At 44.1% G+C, this 15,375-nt stretch overlaps 1 protein-coding gene across 3 annotated transcripts in view; it reads left to right on the top strand.

Annotated features, from left to right (window-relative positions):
* Nucleotides 1-211: 211 nt before the first annotated feature.
* The window catches only part of LOC118247058 (glypican-5-like), a 378,790-nt gene continuing 363,626 nt past the window's right edge, over nt 212-15,375 (top strand). For 2 of the 3 annotated variants that reach the window (XR_007708644.1, XM_035544740.2), the window contains exon 1: nt 212-444. Coding sequence is in view for 2 of the 3 variants with exons in the window: in XM_035544740.2 (XP_035400633.1) it covers nt 288-444 (157 nt within the window). In the remaining variant the exon portion in view is untranslated. The remainder of the gene's footprint in view (nt 445-15,375) is intronic. The other variant, XM_035544741.2, reaches the window with a different exon arrangement.

Raw genomic sequence — 15,375 nt, 5'->3', positions numbered from 1 at the left:
CCGCGAAGTTTCCCTGTTCCCTCGCGCTGCCCGGAGCCGGGCCTCAGCGCCGCCCGCTCAGCCTCTCAGAGCCGCCCCCGGGGCCCGGCACCCCCCGCCCGGCTCCCGGGGCCGCTCCCCCCGTTCGCTCCGTCCCTCCCCGAGCCGGCCGGCGGGCGGGGCGCGGGCCGGGGGGGGCGGGCGGGAGGCAGCCGGAGCAGGAGCCGGGCCCGGGGCAGCGGCAGGGGCCGGGACTCGCGGCCGCCCCCGCCGCCCGCATACGGCCCGGCCCGGCCGCTGGGTGCGAGATGGCCGCCGGCGGGAGCCGCGGGCTGCTGGGGCTGTGGCTGCTGGCGGCGGCGGGGCTGGCGGCGGGCAAGGCGCCCAGCTGCCACGAAGTGCGGACGGCTTTCCAGCTGCGGCAGATCGGGCCCCTCAAGCTGGTCCCCGACGTGCCTACGGCCGGTCAGTGGCGGCGTCTCTGCGGGGGCAAGGAGGGAGGGAGGGAGGGGGCCGGGGGGGCCGGCGCAGGTAGCGCCTGTGGGTCCGTGTCGGGAGCGCCACGCCGGGCTGTGTCCATCCCCGCGGGGTTTGTCCGTCCCCACCGGGCCGTGTCCGTCCCCACCGCCTCTTTTTCAGACCGCGGCGAGCTTTCGGTAGGGACCTGGAGCAGCGAGGTCCTTCCAGGCAGGACCGCGTTCTTTGAAGGCAAGTTGCCGGGCGAGCCGCTAAGGACCGCTCGCTTTGCCGGCAGGCTGGGGAACGCGCTGTAACTTCTGAATTAGGAAGAGTTCCCTTGCAGGAGCTGCCCCGCAAAGAGAGGCAGAGGGAACATCGCGGAGCGATGAACAGAACTCAGCCTTCGCCTAGCAGGGCAGCGAGCCTGCCCTATTCAGTGCTTGTGGGAGCTGGTGAGCGGCGTGATGCTCCCTTTTGCCTTTGTGTACAGTGGGTGACAGCAGTGAAATGGGAAAGTTGCACGTAACAAAAGGTTTCTTTTGTAATTACCCTCTTGAATTCATCATAAAGGAATGAAGTGCTTCACAATGTCAAAAAATGATTTCAGTCTTATGAATGACCATATATCTATCCGAGTAATGAAGTCACATCCCTGGCTTCCATGTGTTTTAAGAAAATCTTTGCAAGAATTGGAATAAAAAAGCAGACTGTCAGTTTTGTGTACAACAGCCTGTAGCTGCCTCTTGCTACCTCTGTTGCTTGTAGGTGTGTGGTGGGATAATTGTCAGTTTGGGTTATTGCTTTCTTACCTTTCATAGCTTTTTTTTTTTTTTTTTTTTTTTTTTTAAGCAGTTCAACGGCTGCTGAGGTTGATGGAGAGACTTTTTATCTCAAATGAGTTTTGGATATGTTTTCTGGCGTAGGTTTCTGTCTCAGGGACAAGGTTTGATCGGCCATTGCTCTGATCATACACAACTCGTATGGCTGCAAACGACTTCATGGTGCTGGTGATCTTTATCTTCTCTTCGTATAAAGCAGTCAAGATGACACGCGGCTGAAAAGTTGTCTGCAAGCAAGGAGTTATTCCTTACTTTGTGGCAAGAGGAGGTTTGCGGGAACAGTGTTCTGAAACTTGAATTATGTTGCTGTTCTCGTGTGCTGATAGAGACATCAGATCACATTTATCTTTGAGAGCTAAACGTGAAAGCTAGTAAAAAAGCGGTAAAACAAGGCTTTTCATCCATTTTGTTACATGCTTAACTCTCTTTCCTGAGCTATTCCTGGAAGAAGTTCTTCAAACTTTTGTAGAAAGTCTAAAAAATCAATGTAATCAAACTCTAGTACTGTAAATGAAACTTGGGGGAAATCATGCCCTTCCAGAAGGAAGACATAGATGCTGTGATGCTTCACTGTTTTTTTGTGTCATACCGAGCCTTCCAATTGAATAACAACCTCTCAGAAAATAAATAGCATGAGAGGTGAGAGAGGGTAACACACTTAAATTTTAGCTCTCATAAAGGTTGCTTTTGAAGAGGATGATTGGAGTAGAGCTAAGGAAAAGCAGTGTGTATTGATCTTCCCTGTTTGTTAAGTACACTCAGCTCCACCAGAACTCGCGTGCTTTAATGATACCTCTTGCCAGGCGGTAATGCCTCCTGCCTTGTGCCCTCTTATAATTAAGGACTGAAGTGTTTTCATCTGGCAGCTGTTATCAGTCCGTATATCTTAGTATGCCCCACCACACGCGCAGTATGACACCGAAGCTTATTTTATTCAAGCCTTTTAACAACACGTGGATGTTGAAGCATCTCCCCTGAAGACTTCGAGCAGTGCTTGGCTGAGGATGAAGGAGAAGAGGGGAGCAGAGGGCAGCTGGGGGTGCTGCTGCAGAGCAAAGGCCAGACCTGCGTGTGCACTGGGACGCTCCTCAGCTGTCTGCATGCGGGTTTTGGCTTGTTTTCTCTAGAAAATTGAACTTTTGCAGTCCTGTTGTCTGTTTACTAGGTATTTTCAATCACAAACGTGTTGAAAGCCCTTGGCTAATCTCAAGCCAGTATTTATTGGCTACTAAAACAAATCTTACAGATGTTAAAGTCTTAAGGATTATTAAGTTCTTACATCCTGCGGGAAAATCAGTGTCTGGGTTGGGGAGAGGGGTGCAGGCAGAAGAAGCCCTCAGAGGCTGTCAGGTGGTGATTTTCTGTCTCCTCTTAGGGGTGGTGCCTGTTTCACACTTAATAAAGTTGCTGACTCCAGATCCTGGGGAGAGTTTGTAGGCTACACCCTCCTGTGGTATGAGTGGTGGTTGCGGTGCTGAAGTCGCACACGGCTGGATCTGGGATCCGAGCTTCACGGGGACCGCTAGCTGCCTGCCCTGTTTGCATGTGGTCTGCAGGCAGGCCGCAGGCCGCCCCGTGCTGGTGAGCTTGGAGAGGGACAGTGTCCTCAGCGGGACCTGCCAGCCTCTGCCATAACATATACTAAGAAGATGGAAAGCTCCTGTAGAAAAATGCTATTGTTCTTAAAGCATGATGTGAGCCTGGCAGCAGCCTCTCTGAAAACCAGCACCTCCTGAAGAGAGCTCTTAGGTAGGCCCAGGATCCTCCTCTTAAAAGTCTCTTCTGTAGTTTGGCAGAAGACATGAAATGTTTTTTCATTCTAGCGAAATCTAGTCCATGAACAAGCGCAGGACTAAGTCAGAGGAGTGTTTTGTCATGGATTGGAAAAGCAGCCCAAACAACAGGTATTTTTGAGCAGCAGATCTCCTTGACCTGTCTGTAAGATTTTCTCTTCGGCTAATGGAGTTTGTAGTGCTCTCTGGTAGCCTCCTTTTCTGGAACAAGCGCCGACTGTTTCAAGGGTAATTTGCTGCAGATAGCAAACAGCTTGGTCAGGTAGAGGTACTGCTGCCTTGGCTGGGATTCAGAGGGAGGGTTTTTTGTGTCTTCCCCTCAATTGGAAAATGAGGTCATATGTTCCTGGTCTTGTACTTTGATAATCACAGGCTGAGCTGGGATGTTTTTGTAGGAGCTCCTTGGTGAACCTTTTGAGGAGAGAGAATTATATGCTGTCTCAAAGGGAGAAGGGCTGCATTAATCCTGCCAGGGAACTAAGCCTTTGGTTCCAGAGAGTCTAGATACCTCAAATCCGATGCTTACTGCTACGTATGGTATTCCTCCCAGACATGGGGCTGTACTCTGTGATACCCTGTGAGCCCTGGGTTGTATTACAGTGTAACTGCACGTAGGCACAGGCTGTGTTTAAAGTTCTGTTTATTTACGGGCTTTTCCATGGCACTGAGTGCAGTGGTGGCTGGCTGTTGCTGCTTCCAAATTCACACAAGGAAAACTGAATGAACCCAACTGGAGTCTCTGACTCGTCTGCAGGCAGTGAATTGTAGCTGAACCATCACAAAAGTAGCGCTCATTTCCTTTGCTAATCATGTAACAACAAGAAAATCTTCTTCATCTCTGTCTAGTCCTGTCTCTTTTGCTTTTTTGACTACTGTATGATCATGAAAAATAAAATAAAATCTGTAAACATATGATAAGTTGTAGAGAGAGAAGAATTGGGTTGACTTCTGGTAAGCAAGAAAGATGTTTGTCACTCATGAAAGAGTTCTAGAAAATCTTTACCTCCTCCATAATAATCGTGTTGAGGACTACCTAAAGGACGGCTTGCTTCTTTTGCTGCTCTGCTGCTTTACAAAGAGCAGAGAAGCTGCCCAGCTTGAGCTCAGAGACTCACTTCTGAAGGGCAGATTTTGTCCTATTAAAGGCTTCTTTATTCTCTGCTGTCATCCTGCACCTTAAATCAGCAGCAGAGTTCATTATCATGTGCATGTACTGAATGTCTCGTAGCAGAACTGGACATGCATTAACAATGTATGCATTAAAACTATTTTACTTTCTGAACAGCAACAGGAAAGCCCTAGATTCCTACCAGAAGCTCCTTGCTGCATGTGGTTCTTGCAGCTCTCTTTGTATGTGGAGAAAGGAGCATGAGCTGGATTCATTTTTGAATATATCCAAGAATATCTATTAAACTAACCTTTTTATTATAAAATAGGTCATACCACACTTTATTTTCTTGTTGATTTTTCTCTTTTTTTTTTTTTTACCTCTCAGCTCTTTATGTCTATCATCTTAATGAGAACGCTGTAATTCCCCCAGTAAAGGTGCAGTGCTGAAACACGTTTTGCTCACAGCAGCATTCTGTCAAAGTCACTCATAAGTCTGGTGTGTGCCAGATGTGAAATGTACTTGCTTTATTGGCTCTGGAAAGTTGTTGTCCCATCAGGAAGAGTGACTAAAATTCTCTGGTGTGAACTACAATTTCTGCTGGGGTTTACTGTCAACCTGCATGCTTGGCTGGGCAGTGCTGTGTTCGGTTAGCGTGGTATATCTGGGAGACGGGTGCTGATTAGCACAGTCACATTAAAGCTTAGAACCAGAGTAGGGTGGTTAAGATTTTAAGAAAGGGCACAAAATAATTATTTCCATGAGGTTTCCTTTTCTTGTAGAAAATATAACTATATTCTCACAGCTGATAGCTATAACAAGCTAGTGAAATGTCCTTGCTTATAATGGAAAGGTTTTCTTACATGGTACACCTTTACTTCCTATGACATTTAGTGTTTGTGTATTTATGGACACACAGGCTTCATGCTGGCTTAAAGTCACAGGCTGTTGACCCACTAGAGGGAGTGCACTGGTTCAGTGTCAGATGGATTCTGTTCCCATCTTTGTCACTCAGAAGTAGCCTAAGATGAGGTCAATGGTGCCTCAATTTCTCCCTCTGTTGGCTGTGTCATGGTACATTATTTTGAGGGGTTTAGCTGAAAAGCTGCCAGGAAAGGGAGGCAGACCGCAGCTGGACAAAGGTATCAGTTAGGTACCTTCATTTCTTCAGGCTGTCTTCCATGTAATTCTTTCTTTATGCTAGGAAAAACACTAGAATTTATCTTGGTTTCTGATGACTTGAAAGCTGAACCTGAAAGTCATCCATCCTTCCCTCCTCTCTTCCAGAGGAAGTCCCAAGGAGGCAGTAGGCTTCCCCGAGTATCTGAGCAGCCATAGGCTATAGACTGCTCTTGCTGTGACAGCTTTCTGAGCAGAAAAAGTTACACTTTTGTAGCCTGCAGCTCCTCTGGAGTAAGGATGCTTCCTCCATTAATCTTGGGATTTTATAGCCCTCTTCAGGCTCAGGTTGTCACGAGAAGTGTTAACCTAAAGCTGGCAATGACTGTAGCAAGGCTTAAGCCAGTGGTAGTATCTTTCCTTCTCTCCTCTTCTTTTCCCATGCTTTAAATTTGCTTGACGTGGGACCAGCTGCCCACTCTGTAATGCCCTCCTGGGAGCAATCTATACGCAAAAAAATCTGTTTAAACTTACTTAGTGCCTCATAAAGATGGAATCGCTGTTTTGCTGCCAGATGGAAATCTGGAGTACTCACATCCATGAGCCTCAGAAAAAGTGTGTCCTCGGTGATTCATGTGAGCATTTGGTCCAGGTGAGCAGAAGACCGGCTTAGTTACTCACATCAACCTTTCCTGTAAACATCTTGAGAAGGAATCCAAAAGTCAGCAGAGAATTGACTCCCCCCCCAGCATGCAACCTTGTCATCAAACTGAGTTGAGGGGAAGAGCCAAACACACTTGCAATTCAAGTGGTTTATTCTTTTCCTCAAAAGTCTCTGAGGAAAAGGTTGTAGTGATTATTGTTCTATTTATTTTATGGCCACCTCAAGATCCTGGTGATTCTGGTGTTGAACTGGATCTCAAGATGGAGAACAAGCTTAGTCAGAAACAACCTGTCCTTAAAATAGAGGTGACTCTCAAGAGCTGCGTCTGTAGCTCCTTATCTGCCATTGAAGTTTCCCTTCTGTAGATGTGAAAGTAACCAAAAAAAATCATCCCCGCCCCCCAGTACTGCAGGGCTGGGCAGTAAGTTCTTAAGCAAAGAGCAGTAGTAATGAAAAGGCATTGATGTGATAAGTGGAAACCAAGTTGGCATGATAATAATTGCTATATAAATCAATAAAATAAATACATCAAAATGAGTAAAAGCTTTTGTAAAGATTAGCCATGAAAGTGGGCATGAACCTGAGATCTGTAAAAAGCAAGGATATGTGTGAAATGCATCCTGGGCAGGAAAATTGATTTCTCTTTAAAAATGGTTTTGCTTTTAGGTGGTATAAAACTAGAGCTATTGTTCCAAGCATTGTAAAGTCTTTCTAATTGAATCATTCTCCCATGAAAGCATAAACTGACATGATAAAGAGGCATATGTTTAATAATACTTCAAATAGATACTCATCACTTACCAGTTTAGAGCACAACATCTGCTTCTAGGGGAAAACACAAATTTTGATGGATCAGAATCAATTTCCAAACAGCAGCCAAGCCTATGACACAAGATTTATACTCAGTCTCTCAGTCTCTGTCACCTTGATTAGGTATCACTACTTAATATGATAGAATTATCCTGATATTTATGAAGAGCTTCTTGTTTCTTTCACATTAAGGTAGTTTCTAAGCAGCATCAGTGGATGAAATGAGGCACCTAGCTAACATTTAATGATTTAGCAAGTTAAAGATGCAAGTCTGTCTCCAACTTCTACAAACCACTTAAGATTTAATTATTTTATTTCTTTTGAGGCAATACATTCTTTGGAAAAATTTAAAATGCTTCTGCCCAGTATCTTACCCTGTTTGGATCTACGAATGTAACCTGAGCTGCAGGCCATGAGATAGGTCCACAGGGTTACTCAGTGCAGACTTAGGAGGTCGAGGATTTTCTCTCCTTTTATATGTCCTTCATGATCCTGGGTGGACTTCTGTTGGTCCAGGTGTCTTAAGAGAGTATGTATGAACTGGACTGGGAGAGTCTGGATAGGGAACTGGCCTGCGTTTGTAGAATAAGGGTGGTAGGACTGAGTGCCAAACTGCTCTGCTTGATAGAAAGATAACAGGTGTCCAGCATACTGTGTTAGGGATGTATTTTGTCCTTTTCAAGAGCTAAATATTTCCTGTATTAATGTTGGTACATGGGTATCTTTGTGTCTGAACTGCGTTACCAACACTGGTGCTTGGAAGCACTGGTTCTTCCACCCCATGGAAGAACATGAGGACAATTTTTGTATCGCCAGTGTAGGGTGTCAAACGAAACTTAGGTGGTTGACAAGACTGCCAATTCCATGTCAAGTCATGTAGTCTAGTGGCATCTGATGGCAACTAAATAGCTTAGAAATGCAGTGTAATAAACTCCACTGCCTTACGGCACTCTTCAGCAGACACTTAGCTGTCTCTGGTGGGATTACTCCTGAAGTGGGAGGTTTCTGCAGTTCTGTAGTAGGGTAGCACCCCAAGGCTCGCTCTGGATTGAAGGTCAACTCTTTTGTACAAGGTAGAGCATAGGTAAGCCAAGGGTTTGCCCTAATAATCTTACAGATGAATTTTAGAGAGCGCTTGACTATTTTGGCCTCCCTTGAGGCTCCAAGTCTGTACAGCACCAAATGCCTTTGCAGTATTTAGCAAATGATTTATAGTGGAGTAACAACAACTTTCTCTCATTATGGATAAGCACTATGCATATGCTGTTACGAGAATAAATCCATCTATTTTACTCTTTCCAGTACATCAGTTTTAAAGGATGGTTATTAATGACATTCATAGTGTACTTATACATGCATGATTAATGTATAAAGTTTTTACTCATGAAATTTCAAGGCACTAATTCAAAGAATATAGAAGGCACTTAAAATAATGAAGGAATTTTAAATCTCATAGATGATATCGTTTAGTGTATTTCCTACCTTGTAGGCTCAAAATTCTCAGGAAATACCTTTAATACATATGATATCCTCAGGTTCTGTCTTGCATTTTGATAGCTAAAGCATGGAGTAAAACCCCGAGTGTAACCAGGCAATTGCCCAGGAACTTCACAGCTGTAGAAGACAGCAATTTTTTCCCCCTAGAAGTTGTCTTTAATCAGCCTTTCCCATCTTTTGATCTGCAGTTTTTAGCCTGCTTAAGTGATTCTGTGACATATTCTTCCTTTCTGTGTTCTTACTATGTTTCCATTAATACTGATGGTGAATGTATATCTGCATTTGAAATAGGTATGTAGAGATTTTTGGTCTTGCTTGCTAATTACTTGCTTTCTCCGTCAGCCGGTGTGTGCAACAGCCTCTCTGGTGGGCCATCCTTCCGAGGAGCTTGTCCTGACAGAGCCCCCGTTCTGCTGTGCAGAGCACTGTCAAGTCCTTTAAAACAAATGAGAGACAAATTTCAGAGAGCCACGTTCTGAATCTGACAATATCAGATAGGTCATGGTGGCTTTGTTTGGTGGTTAGTTAAATTGGATAGTTCAGCACATCCCTACATGTTAATGGTTAAATGTATTCATTGTTCCAACAAAGGCCTCATTCACGAGGGGACTATTCTCTGCTTGTTATGCATGCATAATTCCCATTAATGCTACTGGGGGTTAAGTGTGTATAGTGAGGGGGGGAGAATGAAACTTATGTTTACACATCCATGTTTGCACTAGAGAAGAGATTTTGTAGCTCATGAGAAATTGGCTATGTTTCCACAGGTTCCTTCGCTTTATGGAATTTTAAATCTCAGCTTTAAGGAGGGAATGAGAATGGGAGAAGGTGACATTTGTAGAACTGGCTGCCACCTGTCTGTGTTCTGTCAATAGTTAGAAATATTACTGCAGTGCTGCTACTTCTCAGCCTTTTGAAAGTAACTCAGTCCTTGGAAATTCAGGGGTCTTATTTGGATATCAAGATAACGACTCAGAATCTCTAACATCAGGTGCAAAGTTTTCCCAACTTTTGACTCATGTTAATCAGGGTGACAAGATTTTGTGATGTATACACAAAATGGGTATTTTCCATAGAAAACCTTCAGATTAAGATTCCTCACTCTTAGGTGCACATCAAAGTCATGTAAAAACCATAAAGGAGCTAAGCATCGCCTAAGAAAGCCTTTCAAGTTCCAGAAAGTGCTTGAACTACTAAGGGTTTTGAAGTGCTCTAATCTCTGACATGGGTGACGTGCTAGGCTAGCGCTTTTTTGTTTTGTCACAAATCATCCATGCACATAGTGCAAAGGGACCCTGACAAAGTCATTTTACTTTTGAAAAGGGCAGTTTTTTTCATACCATTATGCCTCCCATTCACATCTACATGTTTGCTTCCACTTTGTTCAGGTCTAAGTAGCAGGGCATTTGCATAGTCTTCCCTTTGTTCTCGGTAAATATGGAGTAAAATGAGCAAGGTCCGTGCTGTGAAATTAAAGCTCTACTCTTGATCTTAAGGGCCAAATCCTCACAAAAGATATGGAAAGGGAGCGCCAAAGGAGCTAGTGTCCACAACAGCTTGCTCTGGGTGCTTTTGCTAGGAAATGTGAATAAAGGGAGGGTAATCTGGTGAAAACTGGGTGTAATTAGGAAAATACACTGTTGAGAGCTGCTGAAAGAATAGAATAATTGAAAATAGTGCTGAAATGGACCTGAAGTGATCATCTGGCCCATTCCTGCTATTTGCAGCCAGGATTAGCTGTGTTTAAAGCAGTGATAGAAGATCACAACTTCCTTAAGGTGTGTATTCCAGTGTTTAATTACCTTACTGCTTTGCTTTTTCCTAACGCAAAACCTGACTCTCCCTCGCTAAAATACAGGCCTTTTGCTTCTTATCTTGTTCTTAACACCTTCTTCCTTGCTATAACATTCACATATATGAAACCTGCTCGGGTTTGTTCTGCTCTGAAACAGTGCTCTTTGCATTTGCGCTGGTGACTGATACAGAATTAAGCTTTTTTTGGGGTTAAGTCTGTCCAACCTAAGTTTAGGGTACATGCAGCAACGTTGATGCATGCAGTCAAATGAGCTTTAAAAACAAATTGACATGAAGTGCATTAGTTTAACCTGGAATGATGTTGATTCAAGACATGGTAACCAATTAAGCATCATAACTTGATTTGGTGCCTGAGCCCAAAGAAAAGTTCCTTCCGTATTTTAGAATATTGTGAAGAAAGAATTGTGTGGCAGACACAATGTGGGGATGTGAAATTCCACGCTCATTGAAGCAAAATAATCCCTTTTCTTGCAAAATGACTAATTCACAGATCTGTAATGTGATGACAGAGGGGAGCATGCAGAGAAAACAGTTTTCAAGTGATCAAAATCAACAGCAGTTGGTTTGGAAGGCTGTTAGTGGAAAAGCGCAGGGCTTTAGCACAGTAGCATGGAGACACCTGGAGATGGGAGGCTTGTACAAAGGAGGATGTGTCAGGGCTGCAGGGGAGCACCTAGCTTGAAAATCTCGACATTCACCCTGGGTTTTGCTGGCAGTAATTAACTGTATTGCAGATCTGTAGGCAAGAAGATGGATGTCATGCTACTGAAAACAGAGGAAGGTGGCCAAAGTTTTAGATCTCTTATGAGCAGAAATAGCGTTTCCAGGATAAGTCTGAGGATCTCTAGTTTTCCAGGTAAAGAGTAGCTCCGGCCCTTAACCTTCTGTTCTTCAGTGTGTCACTGTTATGGTGTGCTCATTCTTGAGCTGTTATATTGTGCCTGAATATTACGCTGTGCCTGAATTAAGACACCTCCACCTCTTCCAGATCAGGGCTTGTGTCCTGCCACTCCAAAACACGGATGTCAGTCTGAAATATAGTGTGTGGCTGAACTCCAAGTTACTTGACCTGGAAGTCTGTCAGAGGATGAAACCTCAAACCTGTCTTGTGTTTGAGCCTTATTCTTCTTCCATTACAGAAACGCAAGAGGTGGGAACTGGGAGGCCTGAGCCATGTTGTCAGATGGGACAGGGGCTTGGCACTTAGTATTTGGAGAAGAGCACCCAGGATCTTGTATGGCTGCCCTGTGTTGGCAATTGAAGTATTCCCTCCTTGCAACACACAAGATGAAATGTTTTTCACAAGTATAGAATCTGTAGCAGGTCCTTTGTAAGTTATCTTCATTTGACATGGGTGTTTAAAAGGAGAGGTGTAACGAGCCTGAAGGCAGGAGAACAAAAAGTACGTAGAAAATCTCACTTTCCAAAACAGAGTAGAATTCTAAAACAAAGTGAGATGAAAACATTGTTTTGAGAGATTTCTACTCTAAGTGAAGACTTGACCTGAGCCTCCTAATCTTAGTTGTGAAGTCTGGAAAAAAACCTGTTACCATTCAGAGTAGCTCAGAGTTGTATTTGGCTAAATAATTGCCTGTTCAGTTTTGAGCTGCAGTAATCAAATGTACGCTTCTTAATCTGGGTTGCCCTAGGTAAGTCAAGCAATACAAATGTTTGCCTTCCCCAAAAAGCAGCTGTGGTTTGGCGGTACCTGTCAGTGATCTACAACCCTCTGGGAGCTCCCCCGTTGCTGCTTGTGTACCTGCCACACTTGGTGTCCTTCTCTGATGGAAGTAAACCCTGACGGTGATGAAAAGTGTCAATGTCATTTGTTGGCAGGGCTGTTGGCTTACATTTGGGAAGCGCATTCGAGAGTCGCTATCACAGGTGCCAAGACATTAGCTGAGTAGCAGGGATTGAATAGGGCCAGCTCGTGTCAGCTTGGCTGCCGCTGTGTCTCTGATGGCTGCCACCTCAACCCAGCTTCCTTTCTAACCGCCTGCCTCTGGCCTTTCCAAATGGAAATCGAGTGCAGGCGGCGTAGCGCTGCCTGCCACTTTGTATAGCTGCCCTAGAACAGCTCTGCGGCACGGTGCATTGCTCTGCCCGTCCTGAAAGATTAGCTCTGAAGCATCAGTAACACCTTTAGTTCTGAATGGAAGAATGCAAGCAAGAAGGGAAATGCAATCAGTTTGGTGTATGGTGAGTGGTGCCTTATTTTAGTGCTGAAAGGGAAGAAACATGATTTCTTAATTTATATAACAGGTGCATAGGATCAAAACCCAAAAGAGGCTCTCAGAGGACACTGAACATACACATAGCAAAAGGCAGTCTCCACTAGGAATTACTAGCAATCTAACGGAACAAACAAAAGGTAAGTATCCTCTTTTATATGTGAGAAACAAAGCTTGGATGCTAAGGGGCTTGCCAAAGGTCAACATATATTTTAGTATTGCCAAGCCTAGCAACTCATCATCAAAGGTGTTCAGCCTGGTTTTCAGTAGTAGTAAGTCTGTGGTCTCAGCTTAAAGGCTTTTGGAGCACATTCCAGAGGATCCTGCCTCAGTTACCTTGGTGCAAGGTGTCCCAGCGAGGTACAAGGCTTATGTGTAATCATACTGATGGGGTCTGGGAGGGGGTGTTGGGACACATCATGTGCGCTGAGCTCAGCCACTTTCTAGGTTCTAGGAAATGTGGTTCATGTAGTCCAGCATGGAACAAGGGATTTGAGCATAAATCCTAGGTTCAGCTTAGACCATCAGAAACAGGCTACTGGTCTTTGGTACATCACATGGGGCTGTCAGCTGGTACTTCTTGGGGCATGGTGCGTGATGGCTGTTGCAAGCTGGTGGGTTTTTTTTACCCATAAGTACTGTGCAGTTGTCCTGCACTTTTCAACATGGTGTAGCATGGATCAACCGCGCCGTTCCACTAGCTGTGTCCTTAGAGGTGTGCGGATATGCCAAGGAATAGCCCAGCACAAGGGTGTGGGGCCAAAGCACCGAGACAGCACATGCAAGTTTTATTTCTTCTGAATGCTCACCCTGAATGAGTATTCATCTCTAGTTAAATTCAGTCATGTATGTTGAGCTCTTTTATCTTTTGTCTGCGCTGGGTTGCCTTCCAATGCCTGTGGGTACAATTCATGATAACAAACTCTAGTTTTATATCAGCATCACTGCTCTTGACAGCACAGGAATTACGTGCATAAGGAACTGAAGAAAGGGGACACAATGCACAGGCTTTGTGATGCTGTAGTCTTGCTGTTGCCTGCTTTAATTAATTACCATGTCACGGGAGATGAAGTTGAAGAATTGGTTGTAGTGAGGGGTGTCTAGCTAGTAATCAGCTGCTTAGTTTTGCTTAGTTTTGGTTCAGCTTTGCAAATGATTGCTATTCCTTTTGTGTAAATAGTGTCAAGATGCTCATTGTGCTTTTCTCCAAGTTTTCAGAGTTTTTCCCCCCTTTTTCCTAAAACTAAAGAAATAAAGTGGAAAGGAGATTGGAATCCTAAATAATTTAGTTCAAATACTGGTAAAATGCTGATAGAAACTGTCCAGTAAATCTCCTTGTAACTGTTAACTTCGGCGCTTGACTTCAGAATGAGAAATAGCCAAACTGGTCAAAAGCATTTGGGTTTGGGGCTGTAAAATAAACACTTCAAGGAAGAATGATACATGTTTGAAGGAAAGAGAACGTATTGTCTGAGCACTTGGCTTCATGTATGGCTTTCAAGTGAAAATGGCAAAAATGGAAATATTCAAATCTGCGGGGAGGGCAGGATCAGGGATTTGGTCTGATGTCCTTTGTCCCAGTTTCCCCTTCTGAGGCTGTTGACCAAAGATCTTCTAGTGCTTGATTCCTTTAGATTTTTCTTTGCTTTTGTTTCCCCTTCCAGTCTAATGTTCTGACAGATTTTTATGTTGACAGCTGTAGTGAAAAACAGTAAGAAATACAACTGAACATGAATGTATCAATACTTCTTAAATGTTCAGGGCTATGCCACCTCATATGGATCCTTGCCACAGCAGATGAAGCAGTTCCTACAAAAAAGGTCATCTGTCATTGGTAAAAACTGTTGGCGTTAACATCTGAATTATTGTCAGGCTTCAAAGTTGAGATAAATAAGGCAATTCCCACCTTTCATAAAGCTATTTTATTTCATCTCCCTCTAGAACTAGATAGACAGCCTTTTATTGATTTGCATTCAGAAGCTTTCTTTATAGCTGTACAGGGCTAGAAACCTACATTTTTCATTTAAAAACAACTTCAGTTTTGTTGTAAACACTATAATCCACAGAGAGCTACATATCTGTGTTTCAGTTCAGGCTTTCCACCATGTGGTTTCTGTGGCACTCTCCTTGAAGTACTGCAAGTCAGAGTTCTCTGACAGTGAAATGCTTTCCCACTGGAGAGAAAAAATTCAATTGTTTATTGTTGTCTTTAGATGATACAGGGCAGGAAGATTTACTAGACTCCAGTAGAAAATATTTTTTGTGTGTTTATGACTCTTGATGGTGAAAGATTGTGTGGGATTTTCTGCTATGAATGTGATGAAATATAATGAAAGATGAGTGATAGCAGATTCTTTAATATATGAAAGTTCTTGTAATTTTTCTCTAACCTCTGCATTGCAATTACATATGTTGTCCCAGGAAAGTTAAAAGGAGTTGGCATTAGAGTAAATAATGTATAAATCCCCTTGATACAGACCCACTGACCTCTATCAACCTAGGCTGTTTCAAAATGTTCTTTATGCGTCTGTCTGCAGTTGCTTAATTGTCAATCTGTAGAAGTACAAAATTTAGAGGTGGTAACCCCTGTGCTCTGCTCTTCCATGGGCAAGGCAGATAGCGCTTGCCCTTCTCAGCACTTGACACTTCCCAAGCTGACTCTCATCCCTTACATTAAGGCAAATCATCTGTTAAAAACAATTTGGGTGAGGGTGCTGTGGCAGATCAGTGAGTGCTCATGGGAACCACATCAGAGAACCAAATACGAGGCGAGCAACAATGGCAGCAACAGCCTCAATGGCTGTTTGCCTTCAGCCTCCCAGGTGCAGCCAGAGTTTCTAAGGAAAACTGGGGATGAATGGCATGAGAAAGCCTCTACCTGCAGCAGCTCCTTCTTGTTTTCAGGGAAGTTGTGACCTAGGAGCTGGACATGTCTCCTGGCTGCACTGGTTCACCGAAACAACCCACAGCTATGCACGTGGTTGAAGAAATAAAGATGTTCCCAGGCAGATGGGAAGTTGAGTGAAGGCTTTGGGGAAGAGCAGTAGAAGAGGCCCCTGTT

This window comes from Cygnus atratus, chromosome 9 (assembly GCF_013377495.2).
Source record: "Cygnus atratus isolate AKBS03 ecotype Queensland, Australia chromosome 9, CAtr_DNAZoo_HiC_assembly, whole genome shotgun sequence".
NCBI classification, from domain to species: Eukaryota; Metazoa; Chordata; class Aves; order Anseriformes; family Anatidae; genus Cygnus; species Cygnus atratus.
This window is presented reverse-complemented; position numbering and strand designations above follow the sequence as displayed.